Source organism: Corvus hawaiiensis, chromosome 5, assembly GCF_020740725.1.
Source record: "Corvus hawaiiensis isolate bCorHaw1 chromosome 5, bCorHaw1.pri.cur, whole genome shotgun sequence".
Lineage (NCBI taxonomy): Eukaryota > Metazoa > Chordata > Aves > Passeriformes > Corvidae > Corvus > Corvus hawaiiensis.
Genome location: NC_063217.1, coordinates 29,199,625 through 29,223,270, shown reverse-complemented (window position 1 = coordinate 29,223,270; position 23,646 = coordinate 29,199,625). Strand labels below are relative to the sequence as shown.

The 23,646-nt window shown below is 39.9% G+C and overlaps 1 protein-coding gene and 1 long non-coding RNA gene across 5 annotated transcripts in view; one reads left to right on the top strand and one right to left on the bottom strand.

The window, feature by feature from the left end:
* The window catches only part of TRMT9B (tRNA methyltransferase 9B (putative)), a 117,933-nt gene that overhangs the window by 16,462 nt on the left and 77,825 nt on the right, over positions 1-23,646 (bottom strand). The window contains exon 3 of one of the 3 annotated variants that reach the window (XM_048303145.1): positions 10,985-11,130. In XM_048303145.1, the coding sequence (XP_048159102.1) occupies positions 10,985-11,010 (26 nt within the window). In that variant the 5' untranslated portion in view covers positions 11,011-11,130. Of the gene's footprint in view, positions 1-2,049; positions 2,144-2,509; positions 2,604-10,984; positions 11,131-23,646 lie in introns of those variants that run through there. The other 2 variants (XM_048303144.1, XM_048303146.1) reach the window with 2 other exon arrangements.
* LOC125325776 lies at positions 2,811-22,893 on the top strand. 2 transcript variants are annotated; one of them, XR_007203539.1, is made up of 4 exons: positions 2,811-2,988; positions 10,598-10,671; positions 13,437-13,526; positions 20,796-22,893. It is a non-coding gene; the product is annotated as an uncharacterized LOC125325776 (long non-coding RNA). The 2 variants fall into 2 exon arrangements; XR_007203540.1 differs by lacking the exon at positions 13,437-13,526.

Below are 23,646 nucleotides of genomic sequence, written 5' to 3'. Positions count from 1 at the left end.
CACTTTTATTTTTTTGTACTTTTTAGTTATAGGGAGTTATGTATTTATATTTACTTTCTTGGTAAAGAAAAGGCGTCTCATATGTCTTTGAGGCTAGAGCTCAAAGGTATCTTAAGTACTCTCTAACAGTAACTGGATGCTTATGCAGCTGACAAAGGCTCCTGAAGATACAACAGTAATCCTATCAGGATTCAGATTTAGATTTAGACACAGAAATTACTAAATTACTAAAAGGTTGAGGCATAACCCTCTGTGAAATGTCTTTCACCAACAGCTTCTTCCAGTGGTAGCTGTAGTAGACGGAGCAGTGTGAAAGCCTAGTGGTCCTGAAGTCAAAATACCTAGAGAAGATCCTTTGTTTTCATAAATCACCAGACCTTCACAGAAAGATTATTTAATTTTAAATGCATCATAGTATGAGCGATACCTTTTTACATAACTTGTTATCTCTAAGCCCTCTATTTTAAAGTCAAGAAAGGCCTTTGCACAACACAATTTTTCCTCATCAGCATGGAAAGGTTCCCTGAGGGAGCTGAAATTTCATATAAACACTACTAAAGTTCTCCATTTGGAAAATATTTTAATCCCATGGCCTTTTTAGGTGTAATTTTTTTTCTTAAAATTAGGAAATTATTGTATGATCCGGAACAAAAGTTAATACCTACAAACATCAATATCTGGAGCATCAAAAGAAATATTATCTTAGAAGAAATATAGGCGACAAGTAATTAACTTCTTTGAAATTATTACATGTTGATATGAATGCAAAGTTTTCTTCAAAATGGAATATTTTTCAACAGCAAAACACAAACCAAGTTATACAGCATCTTTGGTCCAACTGTGTTCTGCTTAAACTTTTCTGAAGAAAAAAAAAATCAGCCAGGATTCTGTGTCACATGAGTTTAAGTCAGTTATATAAAGCCTGGCTGTGACACAAGTATTTATCTTATTTTTCAGTTAGCCTCTTTTTCTCCCAGTCATTCAGTTGATAATTCTATGTCCCTTTATGAGGGTACATACCAGTGTCTTTACTCTTCATTCTTTCATTTAAAAATTATTTCATAAGCATATAGAAGCCTGAAATATTTTTTCAATCTCTTTAATATTCATAAATTTAATAGACATATGGCCCTCAAGCCATGGTTTTCTATCACACAGGAGTATTCTGTTGCTATCACTACCTATAAACTGGCCCATGTAAATCCCAGTACTGCAAAGACATGGACATCTGCTTAACTTTATGCTGTAAATCACCTTACCAACCTCAGTTAACCTATGAATAGTAACTACAGGCAGGAATTTTCAAATAATATTTTTCAGGACTGAGCCTTATGCTGTTTGTACTGTCCCATATTCTGATTCATCCATCCAGAATGGACAGCAGAATACTTGCAAATCAGAGAGTTTGAACGGGAAGTGTTTATCCCTTGATGCAGGGCTGATTTCAAACTCTGTTCAAAGACATGGTCTATAAAAAGCATATATTACTGAAATAAATATATTTATGTACAAGACTGAAAACAAGTTACTAAAATGAAGCCTGGGGTCCATTTAAGGGGCATGAAAAAGTCCTGAGAGGACCAGTTCTGTTAGTCATGGAGAGGCTGCTGAAATTTTTTCTTCTCTCTTTCTCAAGTTTCATGCACAAAATCATAAACTCCAGCAGCAGGCTCCACCTGAGAAACTATATCAGCAAGGACTGTCATCCTTTGCACTACGTCAACACAGCAGAGCTGTTGAATTCTGCCAGAAATTCTTTGCAAAAGAAAAGGCAGGGGTGAGGTGACTCTCTGAGCTCTGGCTGCTCCCACTGAGCATCAGTGGGAATGAAAATCCCTTTACAAACATTCATTAAGCAGCAAACACTCTGCAATGCTGAGAGCTCTATGTGGAGGCAATACCTCAGTATTTCGAATTTTCTAGGAAAAGAAGAAAATAATTATGAACTATTACACCTTAGGATTGTTCCAGGTCATTGCTCAGGACTGTCTGCCAATGCACAGCACGTACATAATTTTTAACTAATCAGGCAACCACGGAGAAACTTACTATTTCTGTAGCAAATTCCCCTCTGCGTTTCGTAAAAACTCCGCTCCCCAGCTGCTACACCAAATTCAGCTCCAGCATCCACGCTAGTTCCCAGCCCTGCAACCCGCGCCTCCGTTCAATTAAAATGTCACACTGGGGGGGGGGGGGGGGGGGGGGGGAAGACGACACACCACACGTGTGTAAAAAAAAATTAGTTCAATCTCCAAATCCTTCCTTCCGGGGGGGAGGGGGGGGTGGTCAGCGCCGGAGGGGCGACTCCCGGCTCTGCGGGCAGCGTTTTTAAGAGGATCATCTCAATTTGCAAAAATGTACCGCGACGCTTTTTTTTTTTGGGTGATGTGAGGCTGGGGTGGGGTTTTTCGCGCTTTCCCCACCACTGCCTTTCTTCCTGCCGCCGAGGCCAGCCCGGGGCGGAGGGGGCTGCCCTCCGCATCCCCGCCCGCTGCCGCGCCGTGCTCACCTGCTCCCGCGGGGCGGCGGCGGCTCCATCCCGCGGCGGAGGCGGCGCTCGGCCGTGCCGTGCCGTGCCGTGCCGTGCCGTGCCGTGCCGTGCCGTGCCGTACCGTACCGGGCCGTACCGGGCTGTACCGGGCTGTACCGTACCGTACCGGGCCGTACTGGGCTGTACCGTACCGGGCCGTGCCGGGCCGTACCGTACCGGGCCGGGCTGTACCGTACCGTACCGGGCCGTACCGTACCGGGCCGTACTGGGCTGTACCGTACCGGGCCGTGCCGGGCCGTACCGTACCGGGCCGGGCTGTACCGTACCGTACCGGGCCGGGCTGTACCGTACCGTACCGGGCCGTACCGTACCGGGCCGTGCCGCGGGGCCCCCGGCGGAGCGGCGCGGAGAGGAGCCCTCCCCGCACCTCTCCGCCGGGGCCACCCCCGGTCGGCGCGTCCCGATCCCCCACTTCCCCGCAAGCAGGAGGAGGCGGGGTAAGGCAAAAAAAGGGCCGGGTTATCAATTCCCTGTTAACTCTTCTCCTTGCGGTCTTGTCTCGTCCCTTGGGTGTCTTCTGCGAGGAGGCTGGTGCTGATGGAGATGATGGTGGCGGTGGGATGCTCCGTCAAGGAAGTGGGGGGTTGGGGGCGGGGGGGAGTAGCAGGGTCCCCGAGCTCCTCTGAGCCGAGGTTGATGGGAGCCGTGCTGTCTGCCGATGGCAAAAGCGGCCAAGGAAGATTAGCCCTTGCTCATTTAAAGGTTAAGCCCAAAGCTAACCTTTGTGACTAGGTCCTGTCTGCTAGTCTTCCTATCCTGTGACGCTTGAGAGTGAATATTTTTTTCTTCCCCTACTCCCGCACTGATTTCTGTTAAAGCAGTCTAAAAATGGCAGATTGTTTCTATACTTTCTTATACCTACAGGTGTTTATTAGGCAAGTACAGAAAACCCCAGCCATGCACCAGGACCCCGATTCAATTAGCACTATAAACATGAGCTAAAGAGATAGTCCTGTCCCAAGAACTTATAAATTATGTGTAAGAGATTACAGGTAAAGAAGAATGCAATGAAACAATACCAGCCAGTATGACAGGCAGGGAACTGAGGACAACATTACACAAAGCACTGAATGTATTGAACTATTTACTGTTACAAGTAGTCTTTTGCTCAAATCACCTTTAAGGTACCTGGAGACAGGATTATGAGGAACATGAGTGTGTATTGATGGGATTTTCAAAACTGCCAAAATTACTTAAGGACATGCATTCCCTTTATTTTGACAATCCCACTTGAACTAAAAGATTCGGGGAAAGATTGTAAGAACAAGATGAGAATAACTGTAATGAAAACACATAAACCTAATATTCTATTAAATGTACCACAGTCATGGAGTAATGATGAAACTCTTGGTCTCTATATGAAGGAATTCAACAGCTAGATAATAACTAATCTTAACACCCTCAAAGAGCTCTGACTAATTTGTAAGACATGAATGTCATTTGCAAACATTGTGTTGACTTGTCCCTGTTATTCCATACTTCCATGTACATTCTGCTAATTTAATTCTGTAATGTACTGTCAGCTAAATTGGCACAGACAAATTAGGGCCTGCCATTCCCAGACTCTTTCAGATACCTTTTTTGAAAGACGATGCCATATTTGCCTCATTCTTCCTTCAGGTAAAATTCCTCAAGTGTGAATACCACCTGGTCCATGCTATTTGTTGACGTAATTCTTTACTTATTTTAAAAGCTCTTCAGTTTGAAATAACTGCCTCCAATTCAACCTTCTTAGAAAAAGATTCTGTTGTAGACTCATAAAACTCTACTGTGGGGAATTCACACAGCCTTTTCCCTTACCACCTAATCTTTCCTGGACGTTCCTTAAAACTACAGTTATGTATCAGTCCTACAGATTCTCTGCAGACTTCCTGCTTCTGATGCATTTAAAATAGATGTTAGCCATGCAGCTTAATACACTTTAGGAAAAAAAACCACCAAACCTCACATTTATTAAGGTCTCATCATGGTCTCATCATACAAATTTAGGCAGAATGAAAATAGAATACCTTTTCCTCTGAAGTACTATGCATCTACAATTACATAATAAATTACAGTCTGTAGCAACCCCTCCTCCCTAAACAATTAAAAGGCCTTATTAAAATCAATTTTTTCTATATTAAAAAGGATTTAGGTCACTAAATTAAGTGACTAAACATTGGGAAAGCCAGAAGGCTGCCCATGAAACTTTAATTCAGACCTCTTGTGCATGTGCATTGCAACCCTGTACTTAATTATGAGTTTGTCTGCAGAATACCAGGCTCCATTTGGAACGTCTGAAATTATGCAATGGCAAACATGTAAAACTGGCTAATTATGTTGCCTCTTGTGTTCCCATTCATTTATTCCTTTACTTTCTAGCATCTCTTTTATGCTCATCCCTTACCATCTCTCATCTGGAGATTGTTCTTCCCCTGGTCTGTCTGAAACCTTTACCCTTAGATAACCTTTTGAGGTCAGTCAGGTAAAGGCTTTTACCATAGGGGCTACAGCAATTGCTAATTATTCCTTCAAAGGTTATTTGTGATTTTTCTCCAAAGGTGAGGGGGGAAAAAAAAAAAAAAGAAAAAGGAATAAAAACAAAACAAGGGAAAAAAGAGAAGGAAAACCAAGGAAATAAAAGTTTCCAGGTTGAAGGAGTGAAGAAATAAGGAATCGAGGTCAGTCTTCATGATATCATAGAGCTTCCTTATTACAAAGGATCTGCTCTCAAATTACAAGCTTTACAAAGAGACAGTTGTACTTGAAAGCAAAAGGAGGCATTAAATTGCCGGGTGCCTTGGAGGGGAAGGATCATGCTGTATTTATAAATGAGGCTGCAGTGTCTCAGTAGATATTCTGCAAAACTGATGATTTTTTTTTAATTTGTGACAAAAACTCTACTTTATGTCTGCTTCTGTTGGAAGAAGGCCTCATCAGTCAAAGACGTTGTTTCCTCTCTACAGTAAGTCTTACAAAGAACAAACACCTTTGAGAGGCTTGTTTTCATGCAGATGCTTGAGAGGTAGTCATGAGCGAATGACTTACACCTTTGGTTGGTGAATTTGGTCTTCACATATAATGTTACTGTCAAACTTTAAAGTTGTTTTAAAAAGTTTTCCAGCAAAACTAACAAAAGATGGAAACAGTGGTGTTTGTGATAGTACTACAGTGAACTAAAAGCAGTATTTCCACTTCATGGGAAATTTTAGATCTGAAAAGGCTAAAGAAATAACTATACAATATTCTTTAGCAGTAACTATTAATTTTTTTTTTCTGGAACCTGAAAATCCAAAGAAAATTTGAGCTAGAAAAACCATCCTATTTCCCAAATGAAATGGGGTCTCTACAGGCTTAAGCTTCCCAGTGAAATTGAGTATAAACATATTTTGTTTTCCTGGCAATCTCAATACCACAAAAGTCAAATTTTCAGAAGTTGCTAAAAATGGTAGTTACTCTCCTGAGTGCTTCAATCTTTAGGGATTTTCTGACCCTTTCCCATACATGGTCTTTGCAATCATTGGAAATAGAAATAAATTCTTAAATAAAAATCATATCCTCTGCTTCTTATTTGCTTCCAGGAGTTCTAATAATAAAAAAATATCCCCAAAATTTTGATAATAGTGTGTGCTGAGCTATGCTGCAGGGTATAATGGATTTACTTTGAATGGGATAAGAAAGCAGAACAAATTTACTGAACATAAGCCATGTTACAGTCCAGTAAAATTAAACACTCATGACTTCAGGAACATAACTGTGCAGGTATTTTTTCCCATAGGCTTACTATGCTGTCAAGCTTGTATCATGGGAGATTTTTAATGTGTGGCCTTCATAACCTACCATGCAAAGCTGCTGTGGGGATTAACTAGTTAAGAGTTGTAAAGTGCTTTGAAGATTATAAAGCATTAAGTTGCACAAGTGCTAAGCACTATTATTTAATACTTAAGTACAACCAAGCTTTACAGGACAACTCCCATTCACCTCTCTAGAAAGAGTCTTCATGATTTCTTTGTGATTTCAGTACAGTTGTTGCAAGAGGTAAAGCAAGCAGAACTGGCCACAAAAGAGGGAAATCTTTCTTGTGTCACTATCAGAGACTAAAGTGAGATACAGCTGTAGTGGTATTGCAGAAAAATTAGTTGAAAAATAATTATTATGAAATGCAGTAATACAAATTCACATAAAAATGCAGGACTCCTTAATGTGCCAGTACTGTCATTTTTACTACATCCTATCTTGCCCAAGTAGATCCACAGACTATTCTCCAGGAAGTAGAACTCCAAATCCCAGACCTATAGATGGACCTAATATATCAATTTTATCAGCTGAAAATGCTGCCAAGTGACAGTAGGGATAGGTAAAATCTTTACATTGGTAAGTTGTACTTCATACATATTTTAGCTTATTTAAGTCAAAATTTTGGAAGAAAGATGAACACAGGCTGTTGACTTTATCAGTCAGATTGGGAACATCTTGTTCTGATACAACTGCCTTGTTGGGTTTCATTTTGATACAAACCTTCCTCTTTCTTGTTCTGTAATGTCAGTTTTCAGCAGCAGAAGTCATTGGGATTTTTTGTGGTGGAAAAGGGACAAAGAATTTTTTAATAAAATAAAAATGCAAAACAGGACAAAAAAAACCATAATTTTGCACCTAAGTATGCTGGAGGCAGAGTAATACAAGTGTTTCAGGACTGCTGATAGGCACATACTATAGAGGTTAGGGTGGCATATTGTTGGACCCTGAGCTGCATCCAAGCATCCTGAAGTCACAAAGACCTTATTTGGCATGCAGAGAAGGAGGGTTGGGTTTATTCCTTACAAGGACTAATTATTATTCAGTGGAAGTGTCTTTTCATGACAAAGCACTTAGTACTTGCATTTCTTGCCTCTGCAAAAGTGCTGCAGACATTTCACAAGGACAGACTTTTCAAGTATATGCATTTCCTCTCTGTGGCTAAAAATAAAGATTACTTTTCTACAGTGTTTTAACATTTTGATCTCAATTGAAGCATATAATAAAAATTCAATTCACTGACTGTCTCCAGTATGACCTGAAATTCAGCTTTAGAGACAAGTAAAGGTAAAAGAGGGAGAACAGAAAGTAAATAGTGTACTTGCACAACAGAGATTCTTGTCCATTTCTGGGTCAAGGAAGCTACCCCTAATGCTTCTACTTCTCTTCAGAAATCATAAACATAGCTTCCTCTAGTAAGTTAATAACAATCATTGTGTCACAGAAGATCAAATTACTTGTCAAAAAACACAAATGAAGTCCATGAATAAGCCAGAGATCAACTTAGCTTTCTAGACACTGACCCCTGTCCCAGACTGCTTTAGATATTCAATTTATGAACAGCTTAAAACAGACTAGAACAGTGTGGTGCAGATTGTTCAGAGAAACGATTTGTGTATGGTGGCAAATTTGACTCTGCACACTCTGCTAGCAGGGTCTTACCAGGCTTTTGACCAGCTGTCCCCAGAGACATGGGGAACTGGAGGTAGTACTCTTCATTCAGATTCAGCTCTTTTAGCTCAAAAGTGTTCTTGCGAGATTCAGGGCTTCTTTGTTCTCAACAGGTTTTAGAGCTTTTCCAATCCTTTATGTGAGGCTCACCTCCACATTTGCTCTCCCACCACAATGGGAGAAAAACAGCAAAAAAAGCAACTCAGCTGTAACATTCTTTCCTTTTGTCTTTTCAGGAAACTTTTCTTTGATTTCCTTACTGCCTTCTCTTTTGTTTAAAGAATCTTAAATCATACAATGGCAGCTACTTGTTACTAATTTAAGAATCAAATTATGGGTTACTTATGGTGCTGCTCATACCAACAATAAACTACTTGACCTGCATTACTATTCTTAATGCTTATTTTGGGAGAAGTGAAATTGTGTTTCTGAAAGGGCAGACATTTACCACGTGCATTAAAAATCTAGTTAGAATTTGAAAAATATACAGTTGGCAATTCTGATGTCTGATTACCGAGCTTGAAAGAGGCAATGACTGCTATCAATTTCTCATACTGTGCAGATGATCACACACAGTTTGGAAATGGGTACATGTGATTCAGTTCTCATGTGCTTTTTGTGTATTGAACAAGAAACACTTAAACATTGTAAAAACAGAACCATCAACAAACGTTTTCAAATGTTGCTTAAACCAGTCTCTATCGTACAAGACAGAAAGAAATACAGTAAGTGAGCATCCCATCAGTCCCTCCATGGAATGGATCACACACCATTAGCAGGCAGTGCCTATGTGTCATGCTGGCAGTGGCCACATGGGCAGTATTGAAAGATGGCGTGTCCACAGTCTCCTCGTATTCACAGCAGACCAAGATCCATTACAGCAAGACCATGTGCATCTTTCTTATATCTTCCTTTCCTCAGCTGGAAGATGAGTTTAGACTAGGACCTTAAATATTGTCTTTCTCCTCTGAACTAGCTACCTGAACTACTGAGAATATGTCACATCTCTGGTACCCTAAGGTCCCAGCAGAAACTGTTTTTCTGGGGCTGTAGAGTTCTCTGTCTTTTCTCCATAGTACCTAGGGCTCCTATTCTTCCCATGCATACCCATATCCTATAACTCTCAGGATCAAATAGCCCAAAGTGCTCATTTTGACCCAAAGCATTGAGCTCTGTTTTCTTATCCATCAGCCCATTTCATGGGGGGAAGAGGAGGTGGCAAGGAGATTAGTCTAATTTATTCTTCTGATCACCAAGAAGCAGAAAACATACATGATGTGCTCCAGTAAGACCTACTTGTCTAAACTGCATCAGAACTAGGAAAAGTCTCACTTTAGTTGCGTATGTGTAATAGTGTGAATTTCCATCCTAAGCAGAGAAAAATTCTGTAATGGCAAGAAAAGCTGTTAACATCAAAGAATCTGAATTTGAGTTCTCAGTATTTCTAAACTGAGAGTATATTCTAAACATATTCCCATGGTAATCTTCCTGCATACTCAATCCAGTGAAACACTGAAAATGTTTCTTCTATTCCTTTGTATTTAGAAATGGATTGATGGAAAGGAATTTTTTTGGAACCAGTTCTTAGAGATGGCTCATAGATCCATTATATTCCAGGACCTTTACCTTTGCCCATTTTTAAGTTAAATTAACAAAGTGAAGTGTCTTATGCTTCATTGCAAACTGATCTTCTCTCCCTTCTTTTTTAGTTTAATTTAGTTATATGAAAAGATATCTGGAAAAAAAAATGCTGCAAAAAATGAAGAGAACATTACTAAAAACAAATCCAAGCAAAGCACGTGTTGAAGAGTTGCAGAGTCCTCTCAGTCCAGAGGAACAGACTTAGAAAAAAATGTGCCCTTTTCTCAACCATAACAATTAACTCAATAATAGGAGCTTCTTAAGATCTGGGAAGAACTCCTATTGTTGTTATGGGTCTCCACACAGGGGGATAGGATGGGCAAATCTCTATCCATGTTTATCATAGTCCCACCAAAAACTTCTACCTCGACCACTTCATTCCAGAATCTAGCTTTCTGCACCCTCCTATGAGCAAGAGGAAACTCAGATTCAGAAATGCAAGTGGAAGTGGAAGTGAGTGCTGAAGAACAATGATGTGGCATTCCAGAGACCACACCTCAAAGATCTTTCTCAAAGGCCAGCTCTAACTTCAGATAATAAGTTGTTCACAAAAGAGGGTCTCCAGCCAATGCTGTGAAAGATATCTGATTAAAAGATCAGGAAGTCTTCAAATTTGGCTGTGTGGGGCTGAAGAAAAGACTGTATATCATATACTACCCACAATCTACTCTCCTAAATCCCTGTGCCCCCTCTCCAGGCCACAGAATTGCAGGTGTGCAGGTGTTGCAAAAGCATCCCTAGGCTATGCTCTGGATAGGAATTAAGTCATTTACTAGGTCCTGGGAATCTTACTCTCTTTCCATATCTGAAACTTTTTAATAACTTTCCTTTTCCTTCTCCAGAAAGGAGAAAAATCTTGGGGAAAATCCTGACAAGGCTGCTGAACTGTTATTCCAGTCTGTTGCAATTTCAGGCACAAAAGAACACTACCTCACTTGGAATTTCTCATCTTTGTTCCAGGCAATAGCTCCCTCAGCTTTACTTCCCAAGAAGACCCATGCGGAGCAGGGGGATTCACTGCTCTCACAGGGGCAGTAAGTACTGAGTTGCTATCCTGGTTTTATATTATGGAACTATTTCCAGTTTGAAGGGAGTTGCCTGTAACTTCCAGCTGGGTCTTTAACAGAGGTTTCCACTTAATTGTTTATAACGCTTTTTTTTCACTTTTTATAACAAACTGTCTTTCTGAATTTCACTTCTCATCTTGAAAATACACCTTCTTTAGTTCACTAAAGCTGTAGGTTCACTTTCCTTGTGCCTCTGAAGGATCCTAATACCAGTAAGATCACCCAAAATACACAACAGAACTTTAGCAGACTTTGAAATGGTTAGCCATTTTAGACTTACCCATAGAGCTTACTTTCCAAGAACATTCGGATTTTTCCTTTGGAAGCATACTGCTGTCGCCAGCAGGGAGAAATGAACGTGTTCCTCCATTGATCTCACCTGGAGCATTTAGGCCTGAAGAGAGTGACCAGTGGCAGGAAAAGCACCTGGCATAAGGAGTAAAAAGATGTGGTTGAAATGCAGTACTCCCAAAATCTTTAAACAGAAAAGCTGTGTAAAATGCTCTTGAGCAGAGGTTGCCTTTAGGTTGCCATCTCTGTATTTTGACAGGAATTGCAACAAAGACCTGAAGGAAAATGTCTGGTAAGGGCCAGGATGCTGAGTGTTACTGCATTCAGAGGGATGGGGAGCAGGGAAATTCTTTAGCTTCTCTGGATATGCTTACACAGTAAGTTGTTTGGCTTCTACAAGTTCACCCACTACCAATCACACTTGTCACATAGCTGCGCACTAGTTCTGCATCCACAGTAAAGGATGAGCTTGCTAACCACATGTCTGCACTTGCACAACATATACAATTCCCACTAAATCAGACAAATGGATGCTGCTGAGCCATCTGCTTGAAAGTATGTTTAGTTACATAACCAAAGTTACAACTACTTCCTCACAGATGAAGCTATCTCAGCTTAGATGGCTACAGAGAGAGGACTGTGCATCTGAAATATCCCCACAAGACAAGAAAATACAATGTAGGAACTGTATAAGACCTGTGCTCTTATGCAGAAGTGTGGAAGCCTGGCAGGATTCCTTAGGTAATCACTGAACTGAATCCTACTGTCTTAATTTGAGTGAATATCTAGATATCCCTTAAGTCAATATGAGACGTATTTAGACTGGAGTTCAGAAAGCAGATCAGACAGCAAAATATAGGGATGTTAGGATTTATGAGTCTTAACTTTAAAAAAAAAGTGTTCTTTTTGGTTGATTCATAGTAAGAATCACAAGACCAGCCTCTGTTCCCAAATTTGCACTTGCTACTGATGTGAAGTGCCCCTTGAGATTCTTGTGCTGCTTTGATAAATACTTACAATCAGCCCAACTAGAAATCTGACTTGCTTTCCTTGGGACATGAACTTCAAATATTTTTGGAAACATGTAATTTGTTGGAGTTTAATACTATTTTGCAGCATTAGTATTTCTTGTCTTACTTGTATTACTCCACAGTTTGGCTTAAATTATATCTATATGTAGATCATATTTTAATAATAGAAACAAACATTTATCAGAAATTTTCAGTGCTGTTCTCCAAGAGTCATGATATTTTCCCTAATTTCTTTTTGGTATTGTTACAAATGAAATGTTTTTGCTTTGTATATGTGTTTTATTTGTTCATTTAACTGTACTTTTCTATTCTACACAGACTCTCAACCTGTACTCATCATCTAAGCATCTGACTCACTCTTCAAGCATATGAGTAGAATGAGGGGTATAGATTCACCAGTAGTCCCATGATTCTGCACTGTCTGTTTAGCTCAGCTCTCACATTTCAACCTCTTATGTGAGTCTGGAGATCAGTATAGTGGACACCCAGCCCAAAGGGCCCAATACGCCAGGATGTAGGAGGCAACTTGTGCATTATGGCAGAAAGCTAGGTTGTGTCACACCTTTTAAACATATCCTCAAGACGCTGAAACCTTTCCATGAGTATTGGTGACCTTATGCAGGAGTCTTTTGAGAAGGTGGTACTCTGATGGAGAAAGATCATATGAACAAACCCTTTCAGAGCTCATGCTGGTGTGCATTCAGGACACACAGCTCTTAGGAACAAAGGGTCACTCTAAGGTTGATGCAAACTTTACTTTCTGCTCTGCATAGGCCTAACTCAAAAAGGACTGGCTGGTCCCACAGTGCAGGCAGCATGTATTTCTGAAGTGACTGTACACAGGGAAAAGGAAACCTATTCCTGTGTTATACCTCAAGCCCCACGGGTTTATCTTTATTATTCTTTTACTACTGAGAATTTTCAGGGCTCTAAAGAAAAAAATGGTATTTCAGCAATGGCTATCTGTCTACTCTGAGGAGGAGTGATGGCAAGTTTTGAAAGAATTTGCCTCAATCAGAGAAAAATTATTGGTCTGAAACACAAACCTCATGTTGGTCAGTGGCAGACACATTCTTCATGTAACATTCTCCACTCTTAGTGACCATTATCCTGATAGGAGATCCCTGATCTCCAGAGAGCAGACTGTACATTCCTAGTCCAAGGCTGCCACTAGGACATTGAAAGATAAGGAAAGACAGGGACAAGATTCTCACCTACAGTGAGGCCCTTCTAATCAACACTGTAGCCTTTATAATGTCTTCACAAGGGAAGCTACATCTAACAAACTGATTCTTGCTGCCAGGAAGGTTGGTCAGTACATGCCACTGTTGTGCTGCTTCATTTATTACCCTTGTTTCCTCAAAGGAGATGTAAGTGCACAGGCTCATAGCTAGTTACACTTTCTTTCAGAGATAACAAGGCTCCATGGAGAAGAAGACCACATCAAAAATCACATCATCAACCAAGAGGACAAGAACTGCCAGTCTTGTGACAACCACAGTATATTCTTTGAGAACTAAAGTGCAATATCTGATACCTCCTTTTAACTGCAGCTTCCTCTTACACAAGCAGCCCCTTCTTAGCAAGAGATGCCTTAAATGACCATCAAGTCAAGAGCTATAAATTTATATTACAGAACTGGGTGCATTCCTTTCTACTTAGGTGCATACTTGTGATTGTCCTTCTCACCTCTACCACAAGGAGCAATTCTTTACCATCTGCAGCAAGATAAACAAGATTAACTTAAATATCTTTGAATATTTGATATTTTGTACAAAGTCTGGCAGAGAACATTTGAATTATAAACATTTACATTACACATACCAGTTATTGCTTTCTTTTATGCAAGAAAGCTTTATTTGTAAATAGTTTAATTTTCCTTTATCTCAGGTCCTTCAAAGCTATAACACCTCTATATTAGAAGACTGTATCCCTAGGATTTCAAATTTAAGTACAATTAAGACAGTATAACTCTGAGTTTTCCTCCAGCCCACACAAATTCTCAAACCAAATGTTTAAAAGAGCTACTCCTTTTGGCAACACTGAAGCTTTTCAGTTTATCAGCTTTCTTATTCCAGGAATCTCAGAGAAGTTTTTAGCTAATTAAATCCCATAAGCACATATAAAAAAAATATTTAATTTGCCATCTTGGTTAAAGTTTTAAATGATGATTGGATCACTCCATTTACTTCCACAGTCAATAATTTTATTTTGTTAGGAATTTAAGAGAATACTAGCAGAATCTTTCCTTAACAGTTTCCTTGCCAATATTTTGCTATTATAGAAAAAATAGGACCATATAGGTCCCTTTCTGATTTCTCAATTAAAAAAAAAAAAAATACATCTCTGATGGACTCATCTCTGTTAACTTGGTACCCCTTAAACTCCCTGTCTGACCAGGTGTACTTATCTACCTAACAGTCCATACTCCCATATGGATAGCAGGGAAAGAGAGACAGGCAGTTTGTCACACTCTTTAAAAGGTGGGATGATCTGCCTACCAGGGGTTCCTTGTACTGTCTGCTAAAAAGCCAATTGAACAAATTAAATTGGAGCACATGTTTAGTGTGCTTCAATAACGTGCTCAGATGACTCTGGTCAAGAGGAATATAGCCCAACAAAGCTGTGTGATTTGAGTAAGAAAGACAATTAAGTGCAAAGGTAACTGTTTTATAATTTTTCCAAAACCAGAAAGAAAGCAAAGAGCAAATGCAGGGTCAGATTTCATTATCACCACTCACATTTAGTAGTGCTTTCTAGTTAAGTAAGTTGTTACTGGCTACTTATCCAAATGTGTCTAAAGAAATTTAGCAAAATCAGGTTGTCTGAGATTGAAAATAAATTATTGACATATTCTGTATTTGGATGATTAAAGGGAGATACCAAGTTGTTTATTCAAGTACCAAATTTAGACTCTTTGTCAATGAGAGTAGGCTACATAATACATCTGATGATCTGGACACAAGTCCCAGGTCTCCCTTGCTGTGTATAGTGCTATATATCTGCCCAATTACAAGCCTGAAGAAGTGCTTCAGCTAGTTCAGATAATTAAATTTTAAATCTAATGTTCATATGAATTTTTAACGTGGCATGAAAACCCAGGGTTCATAAATCATTTACAACAACACAAGAAGGCGTTCTTTGCCATCTCTGACCAATGTGTCACTCAGATCAACAAAAATCCTTTCAGAACCTTCAATAAGCCAATATATGCCTTTGTAAAATACGCCTCTTTATAGATCCTGAAGAGCTGGCTCTGCTCTATAAGAAACATAGGCTTACCAGCAAAGAAGGAAGGGGAAGTGGTACATATATACTTCTTAGAAGGGACCATCTCAAAAAAGAAAATATAACATCCATAAAGGCTAGACAGAGGAAGTTGTTTTCCTTGGCTATTAGAAGGATACTGCTGCTTGACCTAAAGAAGTGACTTTGCTGCCATTATAGCTGATGTGGCAAGTTTGGTCTATTCTTTTGTTGAAATATTCATTTGTGTCACTTTTGGAAGAAGGGGCAGGCAACTTGGAAGGACTTCAAGGATGTTGTGATATTATGTAGGGAAAAAAATAGAAGGGCAAAAGCTCACCTAGAACTTTGTCTGCTGCCATAAAAAACAACAAAAAACATTTCTATGAATCAGCAACACAAGGAGGGCTAAGGAGACTCTCCAGCCTTTACTGGATGCAGAGGGAAACACAGTGATGAAAGATAAGAAAATGGCTGATGTACATAGTGACTGCTTCAGTAGAACCAGTTGTCCTTGGGGTACCCAGCCCCCAAAGCTGGAGACGGAGAGGAAGCACAATGAAGTCCCCATAATCCATGATCCAAAGGGAACTGGTCAACAACCTGTTACATCACTTAGACCCACACAAGCTCATGGGGACAGATAAGATCCATCCAAAGGTACTGAGGGAGCTGGTGGAAGTGCTCATCAAGCCACTTTCCACAATTAACTAGCAGTCCTGGCTAACTGAGAGGGCCCCATTTTCTGGAATTTAGTAAATAGGACACCCTTCTACAAGATGGTTGAGAAGGAGGAGCCAGGGAACTACAGGCCTGTCAGCCTGACCTTGGTACCAGGGAAGGCTATGAAACAGATCATCTTGAGTGCTATTGCATGGCACATACAGGACAACCAGGGGATCAGGCCAAGCCAGCATGGGATTAGGTCCTGCTTGACAAACCTGATATCCTTCTATGATACAGTGACCCTCCTAATAGATGAGGGAAGGGCTGTGGATTGTCTATCTGGCCTTCAGCAAAGCTGTTGATTCTGTCTCCCACAGCATTCTCCTGGAGAAACTGGCTGCTCATGGCTTGGACAGATGTACACTTCACTGCGTGAAAAACTGTCTGGATGGCCAGGCCCAGAGAGTGGTGGTGAATGGAGTTACATCCATCTGGCAGCCAGTCCCTAGTGGGGTTCCACAGGGCTCGGTGTTGGGCCAGTCCTGTTTAACATCTTTACTGATGATCTGGGAATCGAGTGCAGCCTCAGTTCACAGATGACACTAAGTTGTGCAGGAGTGTTGATCTGCTGGAGGGCAGGAAGGTTCTGCACAGTGATCTGGACAGGCTGGATTGACAGGCCATGGCCAGTGGTATGAGGTTCAAAAAGGCAAAGTGCCGGGTCCAGCACTTGGGTCACAATAACCCCATGCAATACTACATGTTTGGAGAAGAGTGGTTGGAAAGCTGCACAGCAGAAAAGCACCTGGGGGTGCTGGTCAACAGCAGCTGAACATGAGCCAGGGTGTGCCCAGGCAGCCAAAAAAGCCAGTGGCATCCTGGCCTGTATCAGCAATGGTGTGGCCAGCAGGACCAGAGCAGTGATTGTCCCCCTGTACTTTGCACTGGTGAGGCCATACCTCGAGTGCTGTGTTCAGCTCTGGGCCCCTCACTGCAATAAAGACATTGAGGTGGTGGAGTGAGTCCAGAGAAGGGCAACAGAACTGGTGAAGGGTCTGGAGCACAGGTCTTATGGGGAGCTGCTGAGAGAGCTGGGAGTGTTTAGCCTGGAGAAAAGGAGGCTCGGGGGAACCTTATCACCCTCTACAACCACCTGAAAGGAGATTGTAGGAAGGTCAGGGTTGGTCTCTTGTCCCAGGTAACAAGTGAAAAGACAAGGCCTCAAATTGCTCCAGCATAGGTTTAGATTGCATATTAGGAAAAATTTCCTCACTGAAGGAGTGGTCAAGCATTAAAACAGGCTGCCCAGGGAAGTGGTGGAATCACCATCCCTGGAAATGTCCAAAAGATGTGAGGATGTGGCACTTGGGCATATGGTTTAATGGTAAACATAGTAGTGCTGGGTTAATGGTTGGACCCAACCATGGAGGTCCTTTCCAACCTCAGTGATTCTGTGGTTCTATAAAAGAAAAGAACAGAAGCATGTTGAAATACCACATTCTTTGGTCATTAGTGTTCAAAGCAGTTTAGTCAGAAAGACGTCCCCTTACAAAGCAATCTACAGATACATGAGTAATTTCACTGTAGACATTCACTAAGCATGAAGCATCAGTGACAGAAAGAAAGAAACAAAAGAATGTGAGTTTTCTCATCTTCTAGTGAGTTTTCAGTAAAATTTTTGAACAGAGAAGCAAGCTCTGTTGTAGCTGCAAATAAAAATTCCTATTTTTAACATCTGAGACAATACTTGTCTTATAGCTTCCCATCCCTTTGGTGCCTTCTTAGAGACAACCTTTTGTTCTACAGCCTCAGGCTACTTTTTTCAACCCTTGCTTTCTACCACAAATGTGTAAGGTTGCATTTTCAGGCATGGTGATTACTCATGGGATCCGAGTCTTTTCTTTTAGCCTTGTCTGCCTGTTGACATGTTTTAAGTCCCTAACAGCTCTGACACCCGTATCTAACCTTTTTGTTCACCATCCTGAGCTGAATTGCAGTAAAGAGGTTATAGTTTAATTACCAAGGAGATCCACACTCTTAGGTAGCCCACATTCAGCATTTGGCCTAGCTCACTTAAATTCTATTCTAGGAAACTTTGCACTGAACCTCAGGGAGACTCTGAGCACAAGCTCTCTGTGTCAGACAAGAGCATTGAAAGACAGCTTTATTGAATGCCTGAATATAAGGCTAAATTTCTGAAATAATAGCATTAGACTTTTCCAGAAAATTCTCTGTAGACAAAGAGCCAAATACTTCAGATTTGGAAATCTAACTCCTAGAAAAAGGTAGAATTATTTTTTCCTAAAACCACAAATGCCATTTTTCACATTTTCCAGAAGCCAGCTGAGGACAAGAGCCATGTGCTATCTTCCATGAATGCCATCCTTATGTGGTTAAATCTCACCATATGGATGAGCTTTGGCAGATGCCAAACTGTTAGTGCCATGAGACAGATAAATGTCTAAAAGAGCAGAGCTTTCAATGACAAGCACCGTATCTGTCTTAAGGAATAAACCCATCTGCATTCCTAGCCAAAGTCCCTTTACTAAGTGATATAGCCTTCTGTCTCCACACTGTTCTCTGCCAGAGTATTGGTCAAATTTTCTATCTTGCCCCCTACCTAAGCTGCTTCTTAAAGCTCACATTAGCATCCTAATGAAAAATTAATCATTTTATAATTGATATCCAGCAATTAAGAGTTTTACATTTCATTTTCATTTTATTATTTCTGTAAAATTATCTGGAAGAGTTAACAAGGTTTAAATATTTTAAATCAAATCAGAGCCATTAATTATCTGCCTTTTTTTAATAATAGAAATTATGCATACAATTTCAATGGAAAATTATCTGGAAGTGTATCTGAGTCACTCTCCATGATGTTATCAAAGTTAGTAACAGCCTTACTGGGACTGTCCAGGGAATAAGAAATACTAATTATATCGTCTGGCTCTGACTGACTTCACAGTACTTTACAAAAATAAAAAGCTATTGTATGTAGCCTACTTAAATCTAACACAAGAGAGCCTCATGAACAGAAATTTATAAAAATCCTAATGTGGGCTTTGCTATTTGAAAAATCTTGGATGCTAATTCAAACAAGAATAATCTTTTAGGAATGTGTGTTTGATTGTTTTTTCAAGCTCTTCTGTTGATTTGGCATGCAGGGGAGTAATAGAATTGTAACAACTGTGATGAAGCTTTATTGAATAGAAACTGACATTTCTGACAAGTGGTTTTGGTTTTTTTTCTTCTTAATGTCCAATAGATTTGAACATAAATATGTAATTCACTACAGAAGACATGAAAGTCCTTAGACCTTTTTCTGAGACTAGTCTGGAACTGATGGGTTACTAGGATTTATTTTTCCTTAAACAAAAGAAGAAATCGTATGTTACACATCATCTGCCATTCGAGCCAAAATTTTCTTTGCCCAGTCTCAACTAAAGCAGACAAACCTCCTCATATGACTGATTTTCCTTGATAGCCTACCTGCTGCACACACAGCATTTTTCACAGGAGAGAAGCAGTGGGGAAGGTTTTAATTGCAATATCCTATAGTTTGCATGTCAACAATGAGTGGGAGCCTTTTTTTGATGCCCAGAAACTTCTCAGTAAGAATTATGACAATTACTAATTTGTGAAGCAGCTGTTTCTGAATCTGAGGAAAGGGTCTCACAGGTTATACTCAAAAAGTCCTCTGGAATGGAGACAGAATAAAGTGGTAAGAAGGGTTATAGAAACAGGAGATAATGAGGAAGCTGTAGCTAACTCGTGGCAAAAATGAACTTTACAGGGAAACATGTCTCAGTTTCTAAACCATACCTCAGGTATGAGCTATATGTTTCTGTTTCTGGCAGATGAGGAACTACTGGAGTCCTGCTAGTGATGGAGACTACACAGCCACTTCTAAACATACAATAAAGGACCAAATTTACATATTATATTCAATTATTACATGAAAATAGGAAATGTTTTTTCATAGGAAAAAAAGAAAGATGTCAGTAGTCTGTATCATAAGGTGGTCTGTATCATAAAGTTCTTGATAGATTCCAAGTGTTTTTACAGTATGTCATCCAATCCTCTGTGCAGTATTTTAATTTTAAGAAATCCTCGGGGTTTCCCTCACTGGACATTGCCTGGGGATTATTAACGGGTTCATATCAAAGTTTTTTATAACATACCCTAGCAATTTATTCAAAGTCGTGAAAGAAACTTTGGCAGTGCTCAAGCTAAGCAGGAAGGCAAATACGAAACAACTACATACTACAACCCTCACTGCTCATCTGGTACTTTCTCTAGTCTCCAGAATATGTAAGCAAATCAGTGACAATTGTGTCTGAATGCTATCTAATGCCATTAAATATCTGTGGGTAAATGAGAAGAAAAGGTCTCCCACGTAACTTCTACACAGAAGCCAACCTGGCTTTCTCAGACAATATATTGTGCTTAAAAAGAACAAACACATTTGTTCTAAAATATTTTAGTTACTAAAAAAACTCTACCTTCCGTCCTCATCCACAACCAGTATAACCAGAAAACCCTTTCCTTCATTTGCTGTAGAGTTTTTGTCCCCTTAAGAATCTTTTACTTTTTACCTACATAGGGAGTTGCCTGGGTAGCTTCAGGAGTTCAGGACAGATGTGCATGAGTAACACACAAGCTCAGATATGCCACAGAGTCACTTGGACATCATGGCTTTTTATTTCCCAGAACACTGACTGGGGCCACAGTGCTGCCTCAAGACTGTTCCAGGCATTAACACATTACTGTTTAAGCTAAAAAGCAAAGTGCCCAAAAAGAAATTGTCATCTCCTTTCCCTCAAGGAAACTTTGTTCTTGTCTCTCTTTGAACTTCAGGTTTGTCACTAATGAATGCTCTGTTGGGAGGTCTACAAGGGGCAGCCCTGAACTCCAGCTAATACTGCAAGTTGGAGCCTGACTGAGCTTATTCAGACATCTGTGTCTCTGCGCTGCACCTCCCAGTATGCCTGACTTTGAGATGTTTGACCAGCAAGAAGCCAGCTAGCATCCAGCTGGGCCCACAGTTCAGGCTCAGAGCATCTGTCTACTTCAGATGAGCTGTCCCTCAAAGCAGAACAGCTGTACTCCTGTGACTGTCATCTCAACTAAAGTGCCTGCACAGACACACTGCAAGCCAAACCAGCAGTCAATAACAGAGACAACTGTAAACAGCATTTCATCTCAACTCCCTATTGCCACATATTCTGACATATACATCCCTAAAAAGAACTGGCCTCAGGCTACATTATGGGATTTAGGTCCCATTTCTGGTTGTGTCTATACTCACTGTACAGAAATAATAGGCTCTCATGGCTTTTCTGGAAGACGTGTATGTCACAAAATGTCTGTTTCCTCCTACAGATCTAAGAGCAACTTCCCAGGCAAAGTGAGAGAATACATAAATAGAAATGAAATACTGTATTGGGCTTCAGAACACCTTCATTGAAGGAGTGGGCAGGAGGCAGCAGATTCCTTCCTACTGCTTCTCCAAGATGTCACACTAAACTCCTGGTTAATGTCCTGCAGTCCTACAGTATGAGCACAAGGCCACATCTAATGACCAGAGGAAAATATGATATTCCAACATCAAAACACATCAGGAAATACTTTGCTGATTTTTGTATTTGAAAGAATTAAGGAGCTGTAGAATTAAGCTTTGAAAGCCTAGATTTATGCTCTGCTCCTCTTCAACCACCCTGAAGTCATAACTACCAACACCAGAGAAATAACTATCAACTTTATAGGACTAAAAAGTTTCAGTCATGAACTTAGTTCTGTAACTGTTGAATGATAGTCACTGTTCAAGTGAAGCTGCTCATGTGCATAAAGATTTTCATATGGGTACATTTTGCAGAATCCAATTTTTTGAGGCATCCTAGTGAATAGCATCTCCTGCTAAAATCCTTTTAAGCAGCTGTGTGAATGGATGTTAACATGATTGGAAGAAAATTCCTCCATGAATTATCTTCAGCCTTCTACAAAACACAAATGCTATTACAAGAAGATAGTGAAAATGTGTAATTAGACCTAGAGCTGCAGGTGATATGCACTGAGAAACATTTGGATATCTTTCTAGAGAATGCATCATGATCACTGTTGCCTTCCTGGGGGAAAAGGTGATTCTTGCAAAATAATTGTAAATACAACAATCTTAGAGTTACTGTTGCTTACATTACTGTGATTCTCCCGCATGAGTTTTGAAAATATGCAATATTCAACTCAGTTATAGAAATTTCCCTTTAGATGGCAATCTTTAAGGGATTTCAAGGGAAGAGAGGGTTTTTGAAGTCTGTAATTACAGACATGAAACACATTTTGCCACACAGCCCTTCCTTAGCTGTGCTGCTTAATTTCAAGGCTCAATGCTGCTATTATCAACTAAATTGCATACTGTATCCATAATAAAACCAAATAGGTTCTTCTGGACTGGAGATACTTAAGCATATTAAAATTATCTAGTGTCTTTGCTCTCATTATACCTACATGGCTCCCTTAGGCCCCCAAGTAACAAGAAGACAGAAGGCCTAATGTCTGATATTCCTGTGAGTTAATCCTGCTTACAGCACCTGTATCCCTACCTATCCCTCTGTAAACCTGAGAGAGCTGCACTGAGAACAGTGTGATAAATACGTGTGTGTGTATTTGTGTGATTGACAGGCATTTTTCCTTTGTCATAATACCTAACACAATTTACAATTTACAAATACATTTTGTGCTTAGACAAGTAAGTGTTGCTGTTTCTGACCTGCTGCCCAGAGCTCCATGGCAAAAAAAAAAAAAATTGTCAAAAGAATTATCCACTGAACAACAGTTTTGATATACTGCAGTTGACAGCACATTAATTGTCTTCAGTTCCTCTACTGAACTTAGTCACTTATTTTTGCTTATATACATAAGGATCCTCAATAATTATAATAAATCCTTGAAACCCTTATATTTTCTCTATTTTTATTTTTTATAAATTAAAATTCTGGTGATACCCCTAAATACAAGAATCAAGTAGAACCCAGAGTAAAGTATAATTTTTTTGCAAACAGCTTAAAGAATGAGTTCATTTTCAATCGACTTCCAGGGAGACTTCAGAGAAATTTAATGAACAAAGTATTTCCAAACGCTGCAACCACTGGCAGAAAATTCCAATATAAATCAAGGTATCACTCATTCCTGTTGTAGTTCCTTGGCTGTCATAAAACTAGTGGTTCCATAATCAAGCTGGAATTTGGGGGTCAGGAATTTCCCTACACCCTACACTTGTCAGGCTTACAAAACTTCTCTGCATCAGCTTACATTTGGATCAAAGTACTCTTAGGTTGCACAAATCTTACACTGGGGTCAGCAATATTTCTAAATGTGTCTTGAATAACAACATGGAAATTGTATCAAATTTAAATAAGAATTGTAAAATTTTTTTTTCTTGGAAGCTTGGCATTATCTGGCAAAAGCAAACTGCATCTTCATGTCCAGCACTGTGCATGAGGCAAAATAAGCAGCTTTCTGTGGAAGCCAAAGACAAGCTGATTTATCTCTTAAATTTTCTACTTGCACTTTGAAAAGAATAAATTCTTTTACTTGGACAAACTATGATTAGTACAAGATTGAAGATCAGCAGGAGAAATATCTTTAAATATATTAATATGATAAAAAATTATTCATTAATTTTGTTGCTACCTAAAACAATAGCCATCCT